Source organism: Leucoraja erinacea, chromosome 10, assembly GCF_028641065.1.
Source record: "Leucoraja erinacea ecotype New England chromosome 10, Leri_hhj_1, whole genome shotgun sequence".
Classification (NCBI taxonomy): domain Eukaryota; kingdom Metazoa; phylum Chordata; class Chondrichthyes; order Rajiformes; family Rajidae; genus Leucoraja; species Leucoraja erinaceus.
Genome location: NC_073386.1, coordinates 5515645 through 5542882, shown reverse-complemented (window position 1 = coordinate 5542882; position 27238 = coordinate 5515645). Strand labels below are relative to the sequence as shown.

Below are 27238 nucleotides of genomic sequence, written 5' to 3'. Positions count from 1 at the left end.
TAAAAGTGCAAGCAAGATTCTGAGAGGCCAATAATTCATCACAGAATCTTTTTTAGCAAGTCGCTAGATCCTGGTTTACCCGATTGTAACCTCCCACTTATCCCTGGTAGGTTTACACCCTCTTGTACATTAAAAACATCTACTTGTCTCTACATTAAAAAATATTCAAATTTCTATTTCCACAACCCTTTGAGGAAAAGGATTTCCAACATAAATTATACTATATATTTAAACGGTAAATATACCCTTGACCGAATTCTACCACAAAGGGAAATATCCAGTCCACATTCACCCTATAATAATGGTCACTATTTAGTACTTTGGCACTTATAACCATATAACCATATAATAATGACAGCACGGAAACAGGCCATCTCGGCCCTACAAGTCCGTGCCGAACAAATTTTTTTTCCCCTTAGTCCCACCTGCCTGCACTCATACCATAACCCTCCATTCCCTTCTCATCCATATCCCTATCCAATTTATTTTAAAATGATACCAATGAACCTGCCTCCACCACTTCCACTGGAAGCTCATTCCACACTGCTACCACTCTCTGAGTAAAGAAGTTCCCCCTCATATTACCCCTAAACTTCTGTCCCTTAATTCTGAAGTCATGTCCTCTTGTTTGAAACTTCCCTATTCCCAAAGGGAAAAGCTTGTCCACGTCAACTCTGTCTATCCCTCTCATCATTTTAAAGACCTCTATCAAGTCCCCCCTTAACCTTCTGCGCTCCAGAGTTAAAGCACTTCAAAGTCACAATATCAATGCAAGTCACAGGAAAACGTAACTAGCCCCGACTCACCCCTCCTTTTCGCCTCTATAGTGGCTATGATCCTTCGACGATAGTGCAGCCTGCTTCTGGGCCATTTTTCATTGAGTTTAGTTGATGGGTGCAGCACGGAAACAGGCCCTTTGGCTCACACCGACTAGCGATCCACGAACACTAGCACTATCCTACACACCAGGGACGATTTATAAAAGCCAATTAATCTACAAACCTGTACATCTTTGAAGTGCGGGAGGAAAACGGAGCGCCCAGAAAAAACCCACATAGTCACAGGGAGAACGTACAAACTCCATACAGACAGCACCCGTAGTCAGGATCGAACCCGGGTCTCTGGCACTGAGGCAGCAACTCAACCGCTGCACCACCCCTTCATTGTAACACTTTAAATAAAAATCTGTAAATATTATCCAAAAACATACCGGAAAGCTCCACTGAAGATGTTTACTATGGTGTATATAAAATACAATGCAAATATTTCAAATAGGTTTATTTATTGGAGAGCATTGGCATCAGAAAAAATGAAAAGCTACAACCAAAAAAAAGCCTTACCATGGTGAAAACAGAACAATTTTCTGATTCTACACAAAATGTCAAGACATTGGTATTGTTCATGATGCGTAAATGAGCTTAAAATGTACACTTTTTACAACATGGATTGTGATGAGGAAGGCACTATTCTGCTGCTTGTGTTTTAAACAGTTATATAGAACACAATCCATATTTTCCCAGTATTTACATTCTGTACCTTATCTATTCATGCCTTCAGTTCCAACACTATGCACCTTGCGAGATGGGCACAATGCTGGGAATAACACCAATCATACAGTGGAACAAAAGTTTAATTTCACCTCTAAATATACAGCAAACATCTAAAAGCTTAAAATTCTATAACACCAAATATCGAGAACCCCCAACCAGATACGTATGAAATTTATGAAGCTTATTTAGTAGTGGTTAACGCTGAACGCCCCACTCTTCCATAGTTTGTTTTACGAGTGAAGGGATTACAGCTGCGTCAGTAGTTCCACAACAGGGGTAATACAACAAGGTTTTTGAAGTTCAACACGTGACCCTCAGCTGAATGCACAGGAGAATCTTCCCACCATTGAGAAACATTTCAAGTACAATCTTGGCAATACAGGGGAGACAATGTAGCCCCGTTCTAACTTTGAAAATACATTGAATGCTAGCCCATGATATTCCAATCATTAATTCCCTTAATTCACATCTATTTACTCTGATTTGGTCGGTACCTGAGAGACTCGCTCGACATTAAAGGACGGGATATTCTTGCAGCAGGAGAGCTGGTGCAGGTGTGGGTGGAAGCTGTCACTAAATCTGACACCCGAAATGCTGTAGTAATGGCATTTTTGTAACACCCTCAAATTGGGCCTCCGTTATGTGTAGGAAGGAACTGCAGATGCTGGTTTACTCCAAAGACACACAAAATACTGGAGTAACACAGCAGGTCAGGCAGCGTCTCTGGAGAAAAAAAAGTGACGTATCGGGTCGAGGCCCTTCTTCAGGCAGCTTGTGAAAATGGGTCTCAACCCAAAACACCATCTACTCCTTTTCTCTAGAGATACTGCCTGACCCGCTGAGTTTATACCCATACCCACGTATCAGTCTGAAGAAGGGTTTCGGCCCGAAACGTTGCCTATTTCCTTCGCTCCATAGATGCTGCTGAACCCTCTGAGTTTCTCCAGCTTTTTTGTGTACCTCCCATACCCACTATTGCCTGTTAGATGGCATGAAGTAAAGATAGGAAAATAAACCTAGTGTTGTGACTTTGTCCCGCTAACCTCTCGGGCACATGGATGACATGTCCTGAAGTTGCAGGAAGACCAAGATCACTGAAGGTCCTTTTTTTTGGATGGGAGGACAAAGTTGTTGCTGCTGTTAATTCTCTGCCCTCCAATTGTTGGCGCTTAAAGTGGGATCATTCATGACCATGTACTTCAATTTGTAAAAAGAAAAGGCAAAAAATGCTGGAGTAACTCCACGGGTCAGGCAGCATCTCTGGAGAACATGGATAGGTGACATAGGTGACAGGCGACCCGCTGCATTACTCCAGCACTGTCTTTTGTTGTGAACCAGCATCTGCAGTTCCTAGTTTCTACACTTCAATTTGTAAGATTTTATGATATCTCTGGAAGCTCTGGGCCATTGTTCATTGTTTAGTTTAGACAAACAGCATGGAAGCAAGCTCTTCTGCCCACCTGACCCATGCCGCCTGTCCATTGCCTGTTCACACTATATCCACGTTATCTCACTTTCTCATCCACTCTCTGCACCCTAGGATCCATATAGAGGCCAATTAACCTGCAAACCAACATGTCTTTGGGACGTGGAAGGGAAGTGGAGCTCCCAGAGGAAACTCACGCGGTCATTGGGAGAACGTGCAAACTCAGTGCACCCCAGATCACGACCGTACCCGGAACGCTGGCGCTGTGAGGTAACAGGTCTACCACCATTCTACCCAAAATCAGTATTCATTAGGCTTTAGGATTGCTAAACACATGGAAAATCAGGATCCCATAACAAAAAGCATGAACATTTCCTTTCACTGCATTTGTTGCCTGTTCTCCTCCAACACCCCTCCTAAAGCTACACTGAGTAGCCACTGCTGTAGGATTTTCTGGTTTATTAAGGTAAACTTCTGCCACATAGCAGCACCATCAGGAACCCACTCTGCAAATATAATCTACCTCAACCATGAAAAGCAACCTTGATCACAGCAGGACCCTCGAAACCACTGGTTGCTCAACCAACAGAAAATGAAGCCCAGAGCGCCCAATGAATAATTTCAGCTTTAACCGTTTAAATAAACAGATCTATTTATCTTGGAAACTGTAATGTTTTTCAATAGGAATGAGAGGCAAAGGAACTAGTGAAGATATCTGCAAAAACATTTTTTTTCATATCACAGATCCCACTGTGTACAGGGATTGGGGTGGACATACTCAAACGGCACCATGCAGTTAAGAGGCTAAATACAAGGAATCTCTCTTTTGTGAAATTCAGCAGCACAATGCCCCCCTCTGAAAACATAGCAAGCCTACAGGATAAATTATTTCATTTTCAGATTTTTTTTTTAAAAAGTGCAATTAAAATGTACTTAGAAATCCAATATAGGACTCTGCGTAACCTTTTAAATTGGGGTTGGAAACACCAATAAAAATCTACCAATACTGTCGAAACCAATTGGTGATCTCAGCACAACCAGATTCCTAAACCGTTTTAAATGATTCTCCACTGGGGAATCTCCTTGATTTTCTAACGTAAGGTATGGGCAACCAAGTGCTACGTGAGATAGACACAAAATGCAGGAGCAACGCAGCGGGACAGGTAGCAACTCTGGAGAGGCTGCCTGTCCCGCTGAGTTACTCCAGCATTTTGAGTCCATCTTCGGTTTAAACCAGCATCTGCAGCTCCTTCTGATACATCTGCAGTTTCTTCCCACACAAGTGCTACACGATGCACCTTCAAAGACTGCTGCCGGGTCATCGCCAAGTCTCTGCAGGGCACATTTGTTCTTGATCTCCTCAATATTACTTTGCATGATACAAATAAGTGAGGAGGATTTGAGTCTACAAATTGAAAAGTATCGAACAAAAGGATGCACAGCATGTTGGATGGGACGTTTTCAATAACACCACCTTTAACAAAACTGGCGCAAAATAAATACTTCAAACCTTTTGTAACCTTTTGGTCCAAACACTGAAAATGTGCAATATTTACAGCACTTTATCCTTTATCTTACTCCGAAATTACAATACTTTTGAAACACTTTATAAAGCATCCTAGTAAAAATAGTTCTACTGGTAAAAGTTTACAAGACACAGGAATCCCTAAAACATACCACAATTTGATCAGTAATCATGACAGAATGCCATCTACACATTTGGGATATTGTGTAAATGATTTTGCTTGCTCGTGTGTCCATTGATTCATTAAATCTTTGCAGATTTAAATGTCTCCCAGCAGATTTGATACAAACTGCAGAGTTTCCATTTCTGGACATGGGGGGGGGGTGGGTTGGGAGGAGAAAAAAAAATCATTGGGCGTGTTTTTTCCCCCCCAAGATTACAACCGATTCAGCAGAAAGACATTTCTTGATGCAGTTTCTCAGGTCATTCTAGTAAAAACTGTTCAATTTGCTTTCGGATAGATTTTTTCAAACAAGTAGTTCTGGGTAAGGAGGTAAAGTTCGCCGTCTTTTTCTCTCACTGCATGAGCTCTAACAAACTGAAATTGTTCCAGGGCAAACTCGTAGAACTCATTTTCCATTTTCCAGATCTCGGACAGCTGCAGTTTGGCTATGGTTTCTTTTGTAGGCATTTTCTTCTCTGCTGTTTTTCGAAGATGAGATTTCTTTCCTGATTGAAGAGGAAATCAAGAAAAAGGAAACAACATAAGAGCTCTTACTTATCAATATGCAGAACACTGACCAATTCCGAAGATTACATCTGTTCTAAATCATAAACACTTACTAAATACGTGGAAAGAAATGGTCTTTATCTGCAGTGTCAGTCTCTTTGAATAAAATAACTACAGCTGATGACTGCTTTTCCTTTAGTGCCTCTCCACTGCAGAACTCTGGTTAAGCACTCATTAGAACTAACTGTATTGCCAGAGACAGGCGCATCAAGTCGGTGAAACCGCCACTCAACAGCATGTTGGTATTTACAAACTTTGCCTAGTTACGATTAGTTGTAACTGCGCCTAATAGAAGATCCCAGTTCAATTCCATCAATAGAAACCTGCCCCAGGAATAAAATGGGGAATAGTGCAAATTATTAGCTCGAACATCCATTTCTTTTTAAAGATAAATGTATTCTTCATGTCAGGACTCAAAGGGGAAATTAAAAGAAAACACTGATTTTTGAAACCTAAAGCAAAAAAAAACAAACACTAAATGAAGGAAAAACTCAGGTCAGGCAGCGTCTATGAAGAGAAACAGTTAATGACCCTTTGTCAGAACTGGAAAAAGAAAGTTAATCGAGCCTTTTCAGCATTTTCTATTTTTGCATACGATTCAGGGAAACTGAATCCAACTCATGATCTCAACGACATCCAATGCAGAGTTCTAAAATTCTAGAATTAACAGATGAATATTTTGTATTAGCGAGGTATCCGCGTACATCCACGCAGGAAACATTTTCTGACTAACCTGTACGGTATAGTTCTGTAGCTCCTCTAAAGAAGCGTGGCAAGACTGCCTCCAGGAGCATTATGAAGTCTTCCAATTCCTCAGTTACTCCGACGAGGAGATACTCGTTAACAAGGTTGTATTTGGCTTGTTCCAAAGCCCATTTGCTTCCAACATTCCTGCAATGACAAAGAGTAATGATCGCTGGTAGGCTACAGACAGGAGAAGGATTTCCGCAGATCCTCACCCACTTTAATTGCATCTGGAATAGGACAGGTAATTAATCTCATGCTGTGCTGTCACTGCGTTACAATCTTATTAAAAACAGTGGTGTTTAGGAAATAGGTCACAGGTGCCACTCTTTTCACCAAGGCAAATAACGAGCTTTACTTGTAGCCTTGGACCTTGAAGTCACGTAGGTTTACTGACACACTACCAAATGCTGTTGATGATCACCAGGGAGTCTACTCTGTAGTGCTCTCAGTCAGATGGTTATTAGCAGGGTCAGTGAAAAGACATGGGTACCTTCTGCGGATTTACAATCAGTACATATCCCATGGAGAACTGCGATTCCTCAGTTTTGAAATAAAATGCACATTATATCCGAATGTACTTTGGAGTTGTACAATACCTAACCAAACTAAAAATATTGAAATTCATGGCTAGAAGCAAAATTATATCAAAAATAAAACTCTCTCAATGTAGACATCTCTGCAAAAATAGCCACTGGCACAAAGGCCCATTTGCTGCTACTGATGGTATGAACAGTCAGTGATATCCCATGAGTGACTACTGTCTAAACCTCTGGCTGTGCTCAAGATGTGAAATCACACTGTTGCAGCACATGTTTAAAAACACTTTAAAAAGACAATGACCAGTGAAGTTGAATTCCTTCTGGATATAACCAGTAAGTTTTGTTTTAAAGCTGATGCTTAATCATGGCCACAGGCAATTTACTGACATGCTAGAACTTTACTGGTATCAATTAATTTTTTTACACAGAAGAAGGGTTTCGGCCTGAAACTTTGCCTATTTCCTTCACTCCATAGATGCTGCTGCACCCGCTGAGTTTCTCCAGCATTTTTGTGTACCTGCTAGAAGTTTAGCTGGTCTAAAATTGTCCGCAGTTAAAAGCATAAACAACTTTTATAAAACTAAAGTTTTTATTAAAATGAACCATACATCTACAGTTACAAATACAAAAGTGATCAGACCAATGTGTAAATTAAGTCAGTTAAAAATTTATAGGTAATACCCATTTCCTTTAAGTAAAAAGAAAAAAAGGATTTGATACCAGTAAATTGTTACCCAAGCTCTACAAGTAAACAATGCAGCTTGTCAAAGGTGCAGCCACCACACCCTGTCACTTCAAAGACAAGATGTAGAAACAAAGAACTGCAAATGGTGGTTAAAGAGCCTGTCCCACCAGCATGATATAGCATGCATGTAGCCCAACCAAACGTGGTCGCTTGAGGCGTATGGCCTCGCGGGGCCGGCCCCACTTCGATCGGTGGAGGCGTATGGAGTTGTGCGGAGCTGGTCCCGACATCGCGCGGGGCTCCAAAAATCTAGCACTGTCCAAAAATCCCGTGCAACAACGGGCTGTCGGCCCGCAGCCGCATTGAGGCCGTACGCAGCGCCTCGATTGGCGTACGCAGCACCTTGACGGTGTACGCCTAGCACATGGCATTGCGCGATGATGTCACCGCCCTGCATGCCGTTGCGCGATGACGTCACCGCCCGACGCCGTGCGACGTCCAAATTCAGTCGGCCCGCCTCTTGCCCAACTGATGAGTGAGTATGATGCCGGGACCAGCCCCGCACAACTCCATACGCCTCTGCGGTTCGAATTGGGACCGGCCCCGCGAGGCCGTACACCTCAAGCGACCACGTTTGGTCGCGCTAGGCGCATGCAATCGCATGCTGGTGGGACAGGCCCTTTACACACAAAATGACACGGTGCTGGATTAACTCAGCAAGTCAGGATGCATCTCTGAAGAAAGTGGATAAGTGACTTTTCGGGTCGAGACTCGTTTAAAGATAATGTAGGAGATGAAGCCAAAAGTCGGCCAAAAATACACAGATCAACATATATTGTGCCAACGTATCACAGATCCAGATTCTTTTTCAGCAGGTGCTGCCTGACTACTGAGTTTTTCTTGCATTTTTCATTTAGTTTCATACATCCAATGTGGAAGCAGGCCCTTCGGCCCATCTTGCTCAGACCGACCAACCTGTCCCATCTACACTCATCCCATCTGCCTGTGTATGACCCATATCCCTCTAAACCTGTCTTATCCATGTACCTGTCCAAATGTTTCTTAAACATTGCAATAGTACCTGCCTCAACCACCTCTCCGACAGCTCATTCCATACACCCACCACCCTTTGTGTGAAAAAAAGTTATCTCTCAGGTTCCTATTAAATCTTCCCTCAAAGTGGTGATTTCTTGATAGTTTATTTACACCCTAACATTGTCAAAATTAAAACTGCTGCTGCATATATAGGATTTTAGGGCATTAAACATTAACCCAAAACATTACAACAGGCTTTATACTTGATTAGTACGGGTGTCAGGGGTTATGGGGAAAAGGCAGGAAAATGGGGTTAGGAGGGAGAGATAGATCAGCTATGATTGAATGGCCGAGTAGACTTGAAGGGCCGAATGGCCCAATTCTGCTCCTATCACTTATGACCTTAAACCTCGGGTATAAATTTACCTAAAGGGTAGTTCACCACAGTCTTCACAGGATTGAAATACCAATCTAGATTGCGTGCAGATCTAGGATTCTGGCCTCACCTACACATTCTTGCCTCAGAGGGTAGGGTACCAACTGACCTCAATGATCCCAAGCGATGCAAAGTAAAGCCTTGATGTATAAAAATTGCCAAAGGACAATCAGCAGCAAATGGAGGCGAGCATGACATTGTGAAATGGAATCTATCCCCTCTTCCAACATAATGCAGGGAATAGATGTGGCATTTATTTGTCCCCACAATAAACGCTGCTGCTGGTTTGAATTTACTCCACTATTTTGAAATGTTTCCGGGGAAAAAGGACAATGTCTGGCTTTTCACGAGCGACCACCGAAGCAGCAGAGTGGCAGATAATTGCTCTGTTAACAGCAGGCAAACAAGAGGCAAGAGACTAGCTAGAGACTGATCTTGAAGTCTTTTCAGCTACATGCCCTTTCTAACCAGCCCCTTTGTTATCCTTTAATAAGTCCCCATGACAAGTGTACAATCCATCCACAGCTGTTTTAACTCATCATTTTCAGACACTTCCAGCTGTGAAAGATTGGCAGGGATTTCTTCAACCACACTTGGACACTGGCTGTGAAACTGAAAAGAGAACAAGGTGACGCAGTGACGATTCACCAGACTGATTCCTGGGATGGCAAATCTGCCCTGTGAGGCAGGGATTGAGGAAGCTCGGCCTAAATGCTTTGGCGTTCAGAAGCTTGAGTTTAATTTATTGTCACGTGTACAGAGGTACTGTGAAAAGCTTTTGTTGCCTGCTAACCAGTCAGCATGAAGGCAATAGTTCAGGACTGTTGTTGGTAGGATGGTGCTTGTCCTGGGAGTCAGAGAATGGACAGATCTGAGAGAAGATTAAGAAGAGCAAAGTAAGAAAAGCTGCTGTTGGAGGAGAGATTTAAAAGAGTGGAGTAATATTAATGCGTGATTGCAGATCCACTTCTGTGACTGGGACAGTCGCCTGGCATGGGCGCCATCTTGCATCTAATGAAGTGAAGTGGCGGCGCTGTTGACAGCTGCGGCTCGCCTGTAGTCCGTCTGTTTTAACTTTTTTCTTTGGTTTTTTTTTTCTAGTTTTAGTTAAATTTTAGTTTATAAGGTTGTGTATATGTATGTGGGAGGGGGGGTGAAACATGTTTTTTAGTCTTCCTTCGGGGGAATGCAACTTTTTCTTGTCGTATCCCCCTTCTCTGCCTCGGTCTGTGCTGAGGCCTAATGGTGGAGCTGGCGGCCTCCAACTGCGACCGATCTCGAGGCTCCAGAGGCAGGGCCAGCCAGGACTTACGAACGCGAGGCTGGCCGAATTCAGAGCTGTGGCAGCGTTCCCCCATCTGGTGGCAATGGCCCGGCTTCGGGGCTGAGGCGGCGGCGACCTGAATTCGGGGCTCGGCCGCGGACCCAATGGACGACATCGTCGGGAGCTCGCAGGTCACAGGTTGGTGACCTGTTTTCTGGAGCTCCCGCAACAACAGCTGCATCCGCTGGACTGGAGGGCGGCACCTTCAGCAGCTTCTACCACCCCGGGCCACGGAGCTTGAACTGGCCCGTTCGCGGAGCTTGGTTGAGCCACGGGACTTACTCACCAACATCCGGCGGGGTCACAACATCGGAGGCCTGGATCGCCTCAACTCAGAGGGAGAACAAGGTGGGAAGAGACAGAGACTTTAAGACTTTTGCCTCCATCACAGTGAGGAGGTGCCTGGTGAACTCACTGTGGTGGATGTTAATTTGTGTTTATTGTATGTTTTGTTATTTATTATTATATGTATGACTGCAGGCAACGAAATTTCGTTCAGACCGAAAGGTCCGAATGGCTATAAAGGAATCCAATCCAAAACCAAACCAATAATTCAAGGTCACGTCATTGCATTATACACGGGCTCAACAGTGTAGGTTCGTGGAGGATTTCTCCTTTGTCTGGAAGTAAAGGTCACAGCTTTAAATACGTGGGCCGTTTGGCATTGATCAAGGAGAAACCTCTTTGCCCAGGTGGCAGCAAATCTTTGGCATTCCTTCTCCAGAAGAGCTGTGGAGCCTCAGTGAGAGATTGCATTTAAAACAATGATCAATCATTTTCTGTTTGTTCAATGAATCAAGGGATATATGAGGATTGGGCAGGAACAAGCAAAAGTCATACAGTGGAACACAAAAACTAACCCTGCTTTGTTTCCTGAGCCACATAGCCTCCTCTCATGTGGTAACATCAGATGCCACAACCCGACTCCAGAACCTGGACATCAGTAATACCAATAAATATCACCACTTACAATAAGATATCTCAACAATATGCTTCATGTCACACAAACCATGACTAAAGGGGCTTCCCCCCCCCCCCCACCTTCTTTACGCACTGTGATTTTTAGTTTAATACAATTGGTATCAAACCAGCTCTAAGGTACGGATGGGCATGTACTGAAAAAAAGACCTATTTTTTTTACAAGGCAGACCCAAAATTTTGCAGTAACTCAGCAGGATAGGCAGCATCTCTGGAGAGAAGGAATGGGTGACGTTTCGGGTCTCGACCCTTCTTCAGACTGGTCTCGACCCGAAGAGTCACCCATTCCTTCTCTCCAGAGATGCTGCCTGTCCCGCTGAGTTATTCCAGCACTTTCTATCTACCTTCGATTTAAACCAGCATCTGCAGTTCTTTCCTATTTTCTACATGCCATCGTAAAGGCTTGGGACTTGGGGAATTGTTTTCAACCTAAAGATTTGGCTGGATTTAATAGCTAGCTTCTAATTCACATAGTGGTATCTTGGACAGGGTAAAATCATTGTTCGATTTAAACTTGCCGTTACAGAAGAATCCATACTACAATTCTGGAAACATCCCAACAAGAATTTATACAAAGTAATAAAAGGGAACTGCAAATGCTGCTTTATGCCAAAGATAGTCACAAAGTGTTGAATTAACTCAACAGGTTAGGCAGCATCTCTGGAGAAAATGGATAAGTGACGTATTAGGTTGGGACCCTTTTTCAGCCCGAGGACAGGTAATTTCCAAATCCAAAACGTAATTTACCGATTTTCACCAGAGATGCTGCCTGACCCGCTGCACTACTCCAGTATAATCTATTTCCAGAATTTATACAATGCGATTTTAAAATCATTTGGATACGGACGGCATAGTGGCGCAGTGGTAGAGTTGCTGCCTTACAAGCCCCAGAGACCCGGGTTTTATCCTGACTACGGGTGCTGTCTGTACGGAGTTTGTATTTTCTCCCCATGGTCGTGTGGTTTTTCTCCGGGTGCTCCGGTTTCCTCCCACACTCTATAAAGAAGTACGTTAACTGGCTTTGGTAAAATTGTAAATTGTCCCTAGTGTGTAGGATAGTGCTAGTGTACGGGGATTGTTGTTCGACGTGGACTCGTTGGGCCGAAGGGCCTGTTTCCGCTCTGTATCTCCAAAATACACCGTGACATTGTTGCTAAAATTATTTCGCAATATTTTTCCTCGCATTTCTTTGTATTATTTCTACATTAAACTATGCCCTACAGTCCACAAATCTTGAACGTACCCGACGCAGAAAATCAGAACCCGACAACAGAATCTGACATCAAGCTTCTCTCTCATCCTCAGATGGTAGGCAATCCAGCCAAATTCGAGACATTGCATTGCAACCAATCTCTAGATATCTAATCATTCTGCAATGCAGAACAATGGGTACTCCAGATGCTTAATTAAAGCCAACAAAATAAAATCTTTAGATTTGGTATCGGTCCATTATTGTCACATGTAGAGAAAAGATAGTGAAAAGCTTCTGTCCGCAAAAGCATTGGCGAGTCATCAGTCTTAGTTTATATCGTCATGGGTACCAAATTGCAGTGAAATGCTTTTGTTTGCGTGCTATCCGATCAAGGCAGATAATATGTTAATAAAATATTAATATAACATTAATATAATCAGGCCAAATAAATACAGAAGTTGAGCGAAGTGAAAGATACCAGAGTGCAGAATATAGTGTCTCAGCATTGTGGTGTAAAAGATCTGGAGAAAAAGTCCAATGTCCGCAATAAGGTATGTTGAAGAATTGGGACTGCATCCGAGCTTCTGCAAGGGCCTTTCCAAAGCCTGTTAACACAGAGGAAGCAGCTGTTAGGCAGCATCTCTGGAAAAAAAAAGGATGTGTGACGTTTTGGGTCGGAACCCAACCTCAGACCGAAAGTAGAGGGGTGGGAACTAAAACATTTGCGGCCCTGATTAGTATTGGTTCTCGTGCCTCCAGCTCTTCACCCACCCCCTACTTTTACTCTGAAGAAGGGTTACGGCCTGAAACATCACCCATCCTTTTTCTCCAGAGATGCTGCCTGACCCGCTGCGTTACTCCAGTACTTCAGTATGTCTTCGGTACACAGCAGCATCTGCAGTTCATTTTTACACAGCAAATTACACACTTTCAAGCTTCTATATCTTCTGCCAGACAAGAGTGGGGAGAACAAATGACTGGGGTGAGGAAAGATCCTGGATTATGTTGGTTGCTTTCCTGAGGCAGCATGAAGTGTAGATAGGAAGTCTGATCTGTTGGATAGGGGTCTGAAGAAGGGTATCGGCCCGAAACGTTGCCCATTTCCTTCGCTCCATAGATGCTGCCGCACCCGCTGAGTTTCTCCAGCACTTTTGTCTACCTTCTGTTGGATAGACTGGTCTACATTCAGAACTCCCTCCTACCTTTATCCAACTATGGTAATATATCGAGCAAAACCCCCCAAAACCCCTTCTGGTGTATTACCAACACACATTAATATTGTAACCCACATTAACAATGCAAGATCCTCACCTGATCTGATAAAATCTGCATTTATCCACCACCACTAGTGTCCCAAATCTGTCGCTTCGCCCATAATTCCTCTCGTTATCTTGCTAGTTAAACCCACATCGATAGTTTTTTGTCCCAAGCCCAATCTTATAGAGACTTATGCTGTGGCATGCATACTGTTTATACAGCAGTGGCGCAGCAATAGAGTTGCTGCCTTACAGAGCCAGAGACCCGGGGTGGATCCTGACGTCGGGTGCTTGTCTGCGCTGAGTTTGTACGTTCTCCAAGTGACCGCGTGGGTTTTCGCCGGAAGCTCCGGTTTCCTCCTACACTACAAAGGCGTACAGGTTTGTAGGCTAATTGGCTCAGTATAAAATATAAATCATCCCCAGTGTGTGTAGCATGGTGTCAGTGTGTGGGGGGATCACAAGTTGGCACGGACTCAGTGGGCCCAAGGGCCTGTTGCTGTGCTGTAACTCTAAACTAATCAACAGTGGGCATCCCAACCTCCACAGTGAAAAGAAATTCTCAGCATCATCAGCCCAGGCTGCATTTTAAACTTCACTCTTCGTAAAATGAATTTATAACGCATGTTTTAAAAATATTTTCCATAAATTATTATGTCTATAATGATGTGGTACATGCTTTGCCAAATAAAACATAATAAATATCAAATGTGCATTTTATTTACATTAGGTTTACAAATTGCAATTTTTCCATTGTACCTACCAACATTCGGAGCTGTGGCCACAAAAGAAAGGAATCTGAAGCCAAAGTTTCTCTGGAGCACAGTCTGACCCAACAGCTGCAACACATTCATCAAACGTCTGGAGTGGGGGTTGGGGAAGGGGGAGAAAAAGAAAAGAAATTGCTGCAAGCCACCAGTAAATCAGAACAAGCAGAAATAAGTACTGGCAGTCAATTTAGGACAAGCAGAAATAAGTACTGCCAGTCAATACAAACTTTCAAACCAATGCTTCAGAAACCACACGATGTCAAAGTCAGTAGTGCAATCTGTAGAGATTCGAACACACAATCGTTAACACAATTAAATTTCAACATGCTACAAGTAACCACACATCGAGTAAATCACTGCAATAAATGATTATGGTGCAGGCACTCACAACACGATCCTAATTTTCCCCATGGAGCTTTTAAAAAAAAAAAAAATTCAAACTGCTGTTTGAAAATATTTCATTAACCTGCTACTCTTTCATACAACAGTATCAGTTTTGCTAAATAACTTTGTTAAATTCCCAGACAATTTCATTTGTGAAGCAGTGCATATTTATCAAACGATGAGTTTACTATCATTGTATCGGGGGACCTAGATCGTTAGACCACGAGACACAGGAGCAGAATGAGGCCATTCGGCCCATCGACTCTATTCCACCATTCAATCGTGGCCGAACTATTTTTCCCTCTCAATCCCACTCTCCTGCCCTCTTCCTTTAACCCTTGCAGCCCCGACTAATCACGAACCTATCAACCTCCACTTTAAAAATACTCAATGTCTTGGCCTTCATTGCCATCTGCAGCAATGAATTCCACAGATTCACCACCCTCTGACTAAAGAATTTCCTCCTCTTTGTCTTTGCCTTTGAATTACCTATGGGTCTTGTGAAAGTTCAATGATTCTAGAATGAAGACCATAATTGTTATTGGAAATTACTATCCTTGTTAAATCATTCCACCTCCATAAGAAACTGTACCGTAATACCTTGCCCGTTGCAATTTCCCCCAGCTCGAACATGATCCCACCATCTTCCCCTTTCTGCATTTTGCAGGGACCACTCCCTAGCCCACTCACCATGGCACTTTCCCATGGAACTAGCAGATAGGGTAGATATTCCTTTCATCATGGTCAGGGGTATCAACAATAAGAAGCCATGTGTTTAAGGTGCGAGGAAGGAGTCTAGTTTTAAAGGGTATTTGAAGGGAATCTTTTATTAATATAGTGGTAGACGTCTTCCACTTGCGCCATAGGAGATGGTGGTTAGATAAAAATTGCAAGAGACATTTAGATATGAAATAGGCAAAGAGGGATAGACCTAATACGGGAAAATGGGTTTAGTGCAGATGGACAAAAATATTGGCATGGACGTGATGGGCTGAAGGGCCTACTTCTGTACTCTATGACCTGTCCAGTCACCCCTTTCGTTCTCACCATTCAGGGGCCCAAATTGAAGATGAAGCAGCTATTTATTTCCATTCTTGTCTACTGCACTCGATGTTCAGAATATGGCCTCCTTTACATTAGAAAAACCAAGCACAGATTGGGCGTGAACTATCTGGATCACCTATGCACGGACTGCAGGGACGATGCTGAGCCTGCATGCATACCATTCTGATTCTCAACCCTACCACTGTTCTGATCTGCCTGGGAACTTTGCGACCTTCTAGGACCCTGAAGACTGCAATGTCCAGGTCCAGGATTAGCTCCTTCCCCACAGTCATCGGGCTATTAAACTCAACTCAAAACTCTGAACATTAATAGCCCATTATGTGTTTATTTGCACTTTATCTGTTTATTTATTCATGTGTGTATATATTTATATAATGGTATATGGACACACTAATCTGTTCTGTATTCATGCCTACTATGTTCTGTTGTGCTGAAGCAAAGCAAGAATTTCATTGTCCTATCTGGGGCACATGACAATAAACTCTCTTGAATGAACAATACATTTTCCATCTGCAGATAAACAGCTCTGGCTTTAATGAACCTTGTCCAGCTATTTGAACAAATTCATAAAATGCTGGCAAAACTCTGAGCAGGCAGCTTTTGTGGAGAGAGAAACAGTTAACATTTCGTGTCTGCAGTGGTTAAGAACCAAGTCGCAGACTGTTTCTCTTACCTCTGATGCTGCCTGACCTGAGAGGTTTTCTACTATATTCTATAGTTTCAGATTATCAGCATCTTCAAAAAAAAATCACTTTCCAGCTATTTACAATATTGATAAGGAGACCGATTAATTTCAAGGCACAAAATCCAAATTTTAACTTTGATTTTGGAAAATTTTGTCCCCAATTCATGTGTCAAGCATAGAACTGGAAATTGAGGTCCAACAAGAATAGTACAAATGAACTGAAACAAAGGTTTTAGGTGTAATTTTGCTCAGTCTTCTCCCCTTTCATCATCTCCTGGTGATTATGGACTCTAACCCGCTCAGAAGCAGTAAATATAATGGTTGGGGAGGGGGGAGGGGAAATATACTGGTGCATGTTGTACTATGAGAGTGCCACACTGTTGGGTTTGCCATCATTTTGATTAGATGTTAAACCAAAATCATGTTAGTAACCATTACATGATTTGAAGTCTTCCTGGATAAAAAAATAGGCAAGGTTTCATTACAATCCTAGACAACATTTGTTCAGCCATGACCTAAAACAGATTAATCAGTAGCGCAGTAGCAGGGTTGCTGCCTTATAGCGCCAGAGAATCAGATTTGACCCCGACTGTGTGCGTTGTCGGCACGGAGTTTGTATGTTGTCCCTGTGACTGCGTGGGTTTTCTCCAGGTACTTTGGTTTCCCCCCCACACTCAAAAGCTGTGCAGGCTTGAAGGTCAATTGGCTTATGTGTATTGTCCCCAGGGTGTTGTGTAGGATAGAACTAGCGTATGAGTGATCGCTGGTTGGCCTGGGCTCGGTGGGCCTGTTTGCACGCTGTATCTCTAAACTAAACTAACCCAAGCCAAGTTATATCAATACTGTGTATTATATCCAACAACATACAAAACGGGTTCCATATTATTATTGCACCTACTCTTAAAATATTTTGTATTAGTCAAGTGCTGTGCCACTTTCCTGTGTAATGAAAGGTACTTCTGTTGTTTCTTTCCCATTTAGTTTCTCGGCAACTGAGCCCACAGGCTCTCTCAGGCACCAATAATCACCTGGAACGACTAGCTTAGACTGACTGTTTGACTTTGGTGGGGATCATAGCTGAAACCAATCTTGTCATCAGGCGACTTTCATCCAGACTCTCTGGAGGGGTGGATTACCCATTTTCCAGACTCTAACTGGGCGACTCAAGGCAAAGAGCAGTATTTCCACTCTAACCTGACAGAAATGAGTTAACTTCAAGTGCGCAGAGATTAAATTTGGAGCTTTCTGACCTAGACGACTCAGCTGTTGAAATGCAAAAGTCACAATGCTTTCAAGCAAATCCTAATTTAATTTCCTAAATTTGCAGTAATGCCCAATGGACCCATAAAATGGTCATGTATTGCAGTAGAAATTAAAGAAAAACATGTAAGAGTATCAGATTAAGCAAAAGGTAAATATAAATATCTGCACCGTGAATGGATTTCCTCACTTCACATTCCCCCACTATGAAAACAGTGCAGTAGAGCAAGCTGTGGTAGTTGTTGAGACAGATGATGGGGGGGGGGGGGGGGGGGGGGGGGGGGGGGGGGGGGGGGGGAAATCACTCTAGAATCATCTTAACTAGTAATATGATCAATGCCATCTGTTAACGCCCTGAAATTATTTCCCTCCTCTGCAGCTCGCTTATTGCAGAAGCACTTTCCAGGATTAATACTTATCAGTAGGCATTTTCATTTTCCCACTTCACACCCCGCCAACCATCCCCAAAATCCACAGGTTAAAGACAAAGACGTCTCATCCACAGGACTAGAATGTGTAAAATATTCATTTTCAACCAAATAACTAAGTTATAAAGTTATTTAATTTCTGGAATCAAACTTGAAAAAGTTCGATGTTGCAGCATTCTGTCGTTGTCCATTACATTTTGCTTTTTAAACATCTCTACCTTGCTCGGTACTGTCAGGATTATATTCACAGATTCATCGAAACAAAGAAATATAGGTGCAGGAGTAGGCCATTCGGCCCTTCAAGCCAGCACCGCCATTCAATAGGATCATGTCTGATCTAAAACCAGTTTCTGCTTTTCCCCTCATATCCCTCGATTCCTTTGGCCCCAAGAGCTAAATCTAATTCTCTCTCGAAACAATTTTACCTTTTTATCTCCTTGCTTTCTTCTCTTTAGTCCTGGCCTGTAGTCATCACCAAAGCGTAGAAAATAGTAGTAGGACACCAGTCTTTCAATAGGATCTCGGATTACATTGACGTATATGGGTTTCTTTTTCACACCATACCTGCAGTAATAGGCAGAAGACATATTACAAGGTTATTTCAATTTTCAATGTGGAGTAAACCTTATCTTCAATGCTGATATATTCAATGTTTCAATAGTTCAATGCTTTCAATATTGAAGCATTCAATATTTCTGGCAAGAACATTATATATTTTCTAAATGTATTCCATTGTGTTACACCACTACACGACTGCGATAAATCCCCTCGATGGAAGGAAGGTCAGAGCCGATGATGGACTGGGCAGTGTTTACAAATAGTCGTTAAAACAGAAAAAAAAAAGCACCATTTAACACAATATTGCTTTGGGTTTACAACTGCTGCTGACTACAATCACAACAAAACTGATAAAATTTACATATGCACTAAAACAACCTACTATATCTACATTTTAGATTAAGAATTTGGAAAAGAGGGCAGTGGTATTAATTTTTACAGAAATATCTATTTACGAGTATTGTGCATTGTTCTAATAACAATGACTGATGACAACATTAATAATGTGCATTGCAAATATGTTACCTAAACCAAATTTGCTCTATAAAACTACAGAACCAGGCCTATCTGCTTTTATATAAACCAAGAGAATTTCAGTTAAAAATCTTTATGCCTCACGAAATCACTAAAGGAAATGGTTTCAACTGGAAACAATGCAAATCTTTATTAATGAAAATGAAAATAATTCATTCCATCGACATCAATGAAAGGAAACCCGCCAAGCACATCTGTTCTGCTCCTGTCTCTTTGGTCCGTTTCCAGCAGACAAGAAACCACCTTGTCTTTATTACCAGTTCTTTCCAAGTTACAGCAAAACCATCCTAATAGGGGAAACCGTGCAGTCATAACGATTCTTATGCCTCAATAATTTAGTGCAACACGCAGCTACATCACATGATCTCAAAATGCCACAGGTACAAGCTCCATTTGCTGTCAAATTATCTGATAAGTTCTGCAGAACACTGCAGCACTAATAATATCCACCTCATCCTAAGTGATCATAGTCCAGGGTCGGATGTCCACAAGCATGGGATTAGCTTTAACCATGATACATCCACTATCACAAAACAACAGCACTCGAATATCACAAATGAACAATGATCACTTAGTCAAAGTAGAAGCAGCACCAAAACTACACAGTTAGAAACAAGGAACTGCTGATGCTGGTTTACACAAAAGGACACAAAGTGTTGGAGCAACTCAGCAGGTCAGTCAGCATTTCTGGAGAACATGGACGTGATGCGTCTCGACACTAAACGTCACTTATCCACATCCTCCAGGGATGCTGACTGACTAGCCGAGTTATGCCAGCACTGTCTTTTTTTAATCAAATGTATATACTTTTGCTAGAATTTTGCACCTACAGGAAAAAAACTATTGATAGAAATAGAATTAAAAGGCATTTATTCACACATCAGGCAGAATATTCTGCACTCACTTGCAAAATAACGCATGATAAAGCGAGGTTATTGAAGGCAACTTCCTGAATGGCTTTAATTTTATGATGCATATCCAAGATTTGTTCCAAAGTATTCCAAATTCAGCGCTGCTTGCTTTATTACACTGTATACCAGTGACTGCATTTCACCGCTGTGCTAGAACTTCTAATTGAAAATAAATAAACGTACAATTCACTTCAAAGCTTAAGGAGAGATCATTTGTAATAGTGTAGGAAGGAACTGCAGTTGCTGGTTTACACCGAAGATAGACACAAAATGCTGGGGTAACTCAGCAGGAGACGCAGCATCTCCCGAGAGAACGAATGGGTGATGTTTTGGGCCGAAACCCTTCTTCAGTCTGAAGAAGGATCTCGACCCAAAACGTCACCCATAATTTGACACCGGCATTTTGTGTTTGTCTTCATTTGTAATAGGTAGGGCAATAGTTTCAACAACTGTGGTGTCAGATTATTCCACTATATTAATGTGTCACTAAACTGGTGTCACCAAAATGTCAACTGTGATGTAATATGTTTAACAACCAGGAAACTTTCTAAAAATAGATAGGGTGGTAAAGAAAGCTTTTGGTATGCTAGCCTTTATAAATCAGAGCATTGAGTATAGAAGCTGGGATGTAATGTTAAAATTGTACAAGGCATTGGTGAGACCAAATCTGGAGTATGGTGTACAATTTTGGTCGCCAAATTATAGGAAGGATGTCAACAAAATAGAGAGAGTACAGAGGAGATTTACTAGAATGTTGCCTGGGTTTCAACAACTAAGTTACAGAGATAGGTGAATAAGTTAGGTCTTTATTCTCTGGAGCGCAGAAGGTTAAGGGGGGACCTGATGGAGGTCTTTAAAATGATGAGAGGGATATACAGAGTTGATGTGGACAAGCTTTTCCCTTTGAGAATAGGGAAGATTCAAACAAGAGGACATGACTTCAGAATTAAGGGACAGAAGTTTAGGGGTAATATGAGGGGGAACTTCTTTACGCAGAGAGTGGTGGCGGTGTGGAATGAGCTCCCAGTTGAAGTGGTGGAGGCAGGTTCATTGGTATCATTTAAAAATAAATTGGATAGGCATATGGATGAGAAGGGAATGGAGGGTTATGGTACGAGTGCAGGCAGGTGGGACTAAGGGGAAAAAAAAATTTGTTCGGCATGGACTTGTAGGGCCGAGATGGCCTGTTTCCGTGCTGTAATTGTTATATGGTTATATGGTTATATGGTTAAAAATCTAAGAGAATGCCATTGTTCATCAGCAATGATAAGATCAGATTTGCGGAATCACCTAGACTGCTGAAGCATTCTTTTATTTCCATGTGGTATCAACTTAAAGATACAAGCCTCAAGAAGTGAGGCAGATTCACCAACCAAAGTGTGGTTTCCTCGAATCGTGCAGTATAATTGCACTCTGAGGTCTTCTGGGCGATTTAAAAGCCAATTACCCGAGGGGAAATCCCTGTTAGAGTGTCAAAATAGTTTTACCAAAGGGAGAATGTAGAAACAAAGAATTGCAGATGCTGGTTAATACACAAAAGGACATTAAGTGCCGGAGTAAATCAGCAGGTCGGTCAACATCTCTGGAGAACATGGATAGGTGACGTCTCGGGTCAGGACCTTTCTACAGAAACATCACTTATCCATGTTCTCCAGAGATGCTGCCTGACCTGCTGAGCTGCTCCAGCACCTTGTGTGCCTTCTCACTGATTGGAGATTATCTAACAAACATACACATTTCAAAGAGACACTGTCATTTAAATTTGAAACCTATTTTGTATTTTGAGAAACTGGTCATACTCATTATCAGAAGATAAATAGCAGCCTACGGATCCCCAAATAACTTTTGCATTCACAGTGAAGGCAGCCACCATGTTAACAAGATGTAGTTCGTCTCAATAGCAGATTTATAGCCATACAGGGAGCGTATTGATCAGCATCCACTTGGATTGCTTGAGAACTACTCAATCTGGAACTGAGCCAGACAATTACAAGCAAACTGGATGTCAACTGTTGCCGACCCAGAATGTATTAGTAGCCAGTTGGATCGCAAAACAATTTATATTGACTTAAAAATTATTCTTATATTGTTTTAAATGGGTAAATAACATCACAAAGAATCACCAGCAAGACCCTGACATTTATGCCCCATCACTTGTGAGTCAAGAAGGTGATCTGGTTCAACACCATCAGGGGTGTCAGGGGTTATGCGGAGAAGGCAGGAGAATGAGAGATAGATCAGCCATGATTGAATGGCGCAATAGACTTGATGGGCCGAATGGCCTAATTCTGCTCCCGTCACTTATGACCTATGACAATTAACCACCTGCTGAGTGTCAAACACATGGTGAGAGTTCAAAATCATGCACTGGAATTAGATTAAAATATTTGCGTTCTTAAAGACCCAGTGACCCAGAAAAACGGCAAACAATCGGAAAATCCAACGTGCACTTTGGGCATTTCTGCACTCTGTATGTTCCCTTTTGCTCCATCTTGAGCTTGACGATTATATTTATGCATATACATTTATCTGATAGGATGCAAAACAATGCATTCACTGAACCACAGTACGTGTGACAATTATAAAACTGAACCTTAATTATAAAGTCCAGAACTCCTAAGGGGTCTGTCCCACTTAGGCAATTTTTTGGGCGACTACAGACGACTGCCACAACATTCTCAACATGCTGAAAATCTTTCGGCGACAGTGGCGACAATTTTTGTTATCGTAGGGCTGTCGCCAGATGTCATAGGTGAATTCCATTAAAACTAGTCCCTGGCAGTCGCCTAAAGCAGGGGTCTGCAACCTACGGGCCCAAAATCATCCTGCCCGTAGGCGTATTTTTTCCCCCCGTTCATCCGGCCCGCAGACTTCCATCATCTCTGGTACCTTCTGGGCCTGAGGCCGTGGCGAAAGGAGGCCTGCACTGGCGGCCTAATGGCCGAGCCACCGAGCAGCAGCAAGCACCGCCGAACAGCATCGAACTTCAAGCACGGCCGAGCTCCTCTGTGTCTGGGCTTGACTGCCGGGATTGGGGTTGTCAATAGGCCGAGGATGAGTGAGTAACTAGGGGGCCAGAGCTCTGGGTGGGGTCCTCGAAGGGGCGGGATCTATGTAAATATGTGATTTGATGCCTGCCTTCCAGGACCGGGATGGGGGTAGGATCCATGATACACATGATAGATGTGGCCCGCCATCCACTCACAGACATGCGTCCCGGCCCCTGTGCAGGACAAGGCTGCCGACCCCTGGCCTAAAGAGTCGCCAAAGTGGGACATGCCCATTATGCTTTTATCACCACCTTCTCAATCTGTACCAGTGCTTTTAATCAACCATGTGCATGTCCCTCCAGATCTTTGTTACAGGACCCCATTCAGAAGGTAAATAAAGTTTTCATTGTACCTGTACCTCTCCACAGTTGTGGATATGACAATAAACTTAAGATAGACACAAAAAGTTGGAGTAACTTAGCGGGACAGGCAGCATCTCTGGAGAGCAGGAATGGGTGATGTTTCAGACTGGTGAGGGATAAGGGAAACAAGAGATATAAACAGCGATGTGGAGAGATAAAGAATAATGAAAGGTATGGAAAAAGGTAACAATTATAAAGGAAACAAGAGAGAGAGCGAGAGAGCGCGAGAGAGAGAGCGCACGCGCGAGAGAGAGAGAGAGAGAGCGTGTGCGCGAGAGAGAGAGAGCGCACGAGAGAGAGCGAGAGAAGGAATGCCAGAGCTACCTGAAGTGAGAGAAATCAATACTCATACCACTGGGCTGTAAGCTGCCCAAGCGAAATATGAGATGCTGTTCCTCCAATTTGTGTTCAACCTCACTCAGACAATGGAGGAGACAAGGAAAGGGGGGGGGGTCAAGGAAAGAGCGTTCACATCGCGGCCCTGTTTTCACCAATCTTTCCACCACCACGCACAAGACAGATATCATTGTATGCAGATGCCGAGATGCGTGTTCAGCTCTGGCTGAACAACTTCTAATCTTGTGTGTGGACTCGATAAGAAGTAGTAAAAATCAAAGATCTTAGAGCAGAGCAAGATGGGTTACTCTCACGCAAACGTGTAGTACGCTCATGGGCAGATTCATGGGTGATTATAGGACCCATTTTAGCAACCAGCCCCCGCCATCTTGTTCCGCCATCTTGTTGCTTCCGGCCAAAGATCGGATCTTTGTTTCCGCAGCGGGGAGAGGGAGTGTGTGGGCCCCGGGGCAGCTGGGGAGGGAGGGAGTGTGGGACCGGGGGGAGAGGGGGGGGTGCGCGGATCGGGGGGCGCGGATCGGGGCAGCGGGGAGGGGGGGGGGGGGGGGGGGGGGGGGAGACATTGGGGTGGGGGTGGGGGGGGGGGGGGGGGGGGGGAGGCGAGGGAGTGTCGGGGGGGAGAGTTGAGGGGTGGGATAAGCCCTAATGTGTGTGTGACGTTGCGGGGAGGTTTACAATGTTTCTTATTTAATGTCCCTTGTCTAGTCTGAAATAAAGTTCATCATTGGATCAGAAGAAATATAATTGTGTGTGTTATATGATTATATACATTTATATCACATTCATGTATGTGTGTTTATAAATATTTTATTCTTTAACAAGAATTAACAAAATTATGAACTAACAGAATTATGAATCTAACCCTATATCAGACACAAAAACTTCCCCCGCAATGTCAATTACCCTGCGAGTCGGGTCGGTTCCGGTTACTACAAAATCAACTCAAACACTGCTTGAGAGCCATTTAAAAAAAAATGATTTAAAAAACATTAAAAAAGACAATTACCAGAGTCAAATTTTATTCTTGACAAGAAGTATGAACTGACAGAATTATGAATCTAACCCTATATCACACACACAAACTGTTGCCCCGCAACATTGATTACACTGCGAGTCGGGTAGGCTCCGGTTACCAAAATGGGCGGGGAAAAATGCCCAGGATCCCCTCCGTAGCGTACTACACGTCAGCTCATTGTATTTCGCAGGAGTGGCCCATCTTGCTCTGCTCTTTGGTAAAAATGGGCTGAGCACCAGCCAAAACAAACCCAATCCTGTAAAATGAGAGGAGATGCCTTTTGGGAGGACTAATTGTGTTCGAAAGACTCACCAGTCAAGAGAGAAAAAAAAACTTTATCTTATAAAGGTGAGGATCTTTTTTAAAAAAAAAAAACAACAAACCCTTAGTTTTAGGTTCTCCAATCAGAGCAAACATCTCATTATATTCACCCAAGGTCCCACAGAAGATTTCAATTCAGAAACTTCTCACTCTTCTAAACTCTAACGAATACTAGCCTTGCCTGGTCAACCCTTTGTCACAAGCCAACCTGCCCATTCGAGATATTAGCCGTTATATTTCTCTGAACAGTTTCAAATGCATTTACATTCTTCTTTGAATAAGGAGTACAATACAACACAGTACTTCAGATATGATCTCATTAAGGTTCGATGTAATTCAATAATAACCTACTTGCTTTTCATTCCATTCTCCTAGCAGCAAACAATAACATTGTTGTTTCCCGAACTACTTGTGCATTTGTATATTAGCTTCTTGTCAATTGTGCATCTGAACACCCATATCCATCTCAGAACTCCAATAGATTTTATCATTTGGATAATTCATCTATTTTCTCCCGTAGAATATACAATTACACCTTGTCTACTCTATTAACCCAACCATGTTCCATTGCAGCCGTCTATTGTCCTCTTCACAATCTATTTTCCTATCTTAGCACAATGAACAAATTTAGCAGACTTACCTTTGGCACTATCCTCGAAATAATCTAGACAAACAAAAAAGTTACGGCATTGATCGCTGGGGCACATAACTTATTACACCGGGCAAACCAGTAAGAGACCCACTTGTGCCACTCTCACATTCCTGCTTGCATATCAATCATCTATCTACCCCAGTGTTTTCTCCACTGCCATGATTTGTTATTGTTTGTAGTACCAATAAAGCTAGATGCAGCACTTTAATAAATTCCTTCTGGAAATTGTTCCAGACAATTGTTCCAGAAAAATGTTGTCAAGCCAGAAAGATGGTGTCAAGCTGGAGCGGGTACAGAGAAGATTTACGAGGATGTTGTCAGGGCTAGAGGGTCTGAGCTATAGGGAGAGGTTGAGTTGGCTGGGACTCTATCCCTTGGAGCGCAGGAGGAAGAGGGCGATCTTATTGAGGTGTATAAAATCATGAGGAATAGATCGGGTAGATGCACAGAGTCTCTTGCCCAGAGTAGGTGAATCGAGGATCTGAGGACATATAAGGTGAAGGGGAAATGATTTAATAGGAATCTGAGGGGTAACCTTTTACACGCAAAAGATTGCGGGTGCATGGAACAAGCTGCCAGGAGGTGGCAGTCGAGGCAGGGACTATCGCAACATTTAAGAAAAGTTAGACAGGTACATGGATAGGACCGAATGGAGGGATATGGACCGAATGCGGGCAGGTGGGACTAGTGTAGCTGGGACATGATGGCCAACATGTCCCAGCTACACTAGTTTCCCCATTTCCTATTTCCCCACGGTATTACTCTGTGTCTCCATGAAATTCAAGTCGAGGCACACCACCGATTTTCCAGCAACTGATGGTCTGGCACCTCCTTTAATCTGGACAAAATCACGAGGGCATTGCGTGTGGCGCCACTCTTTTGGGACATGTGCCTCTGTCCTGAAAGACTTAATAATTGTTTACTTCTTTGTTCATTCTTCCAGTTTCTTGCTGTCCACGGTGCTTTAGAGACACGAGATGGTCTCATTATTGGGTCAGAGGTGTAATGTTGAATTATTATTACATGACCCCTGTCCGTCCGGCAAATTGGATAATCCGGCACGGCACTGGAGCCAAGGGTGCCTGAAAATCGGTGATGTATGTGTATACTCACTGGCTCCTGTTTAGCCCTGCCACATGGAACTTCTTCAAAGAATTCCGAGCCAGGCAAGATTTCTCTTAGAAAAATTCAGAGCAAAACGATTGTGTGGATACTCTTCCATAATGTCTAACAATAGGTCTAACAGTCCCCCCCCCCCAACCCGTTCCAATCTCAGAAGCTCAAAGTCTTTAAGTATAGATCACTTTCAAGAGTGAGGGAAAAGCATTTGCTTTGAAACAGTAACATCCTTGATAAGCACAGGGTCTCACCTTGCAAATAAAATACCTATGAAAATTTAACATCAGCACATTTCAGGAAATAGGAGTACAAAGGGTTTGCTCCAGGCCCCTGTCAAACTTCAT

General features: G+C 42.9%; 1 protein-coding gene across 1 annotated transcript in view; it reads right to left on the bottom strand.

The window, feature by feature from the left end:
- Positions 1-1265: 1265 nt before the first annotated feature.
- Positions 1266-27238, bottom strand: part of hs2st1a (heparan sulfate 2-O-sulfotransferase 1a) — a 105645-nt gene continuing 79672 nt past the window's right edge. The window contains exons 4-7 of the mRNA XM_055641345.1: positions 18441-18579; positions 14187-14284; positions 5965-6122; positions 1266-5170 (exon numbers count right to left, since the gene is read on the bottom strand). Of these exons, the coding sequence (XP_055497320.1) occupies positions 4944-5170; positions 5965-6122; positions 14187-14284; positions 18441-18579 (622 nt within the window). The 3' untranslated portion in view covers positions 1266-4943. The remainder of the gene's footprint in view (positions 5171-5964; positions 6123-14186; positions 14285-18440; positions 18580-27238) is intronic.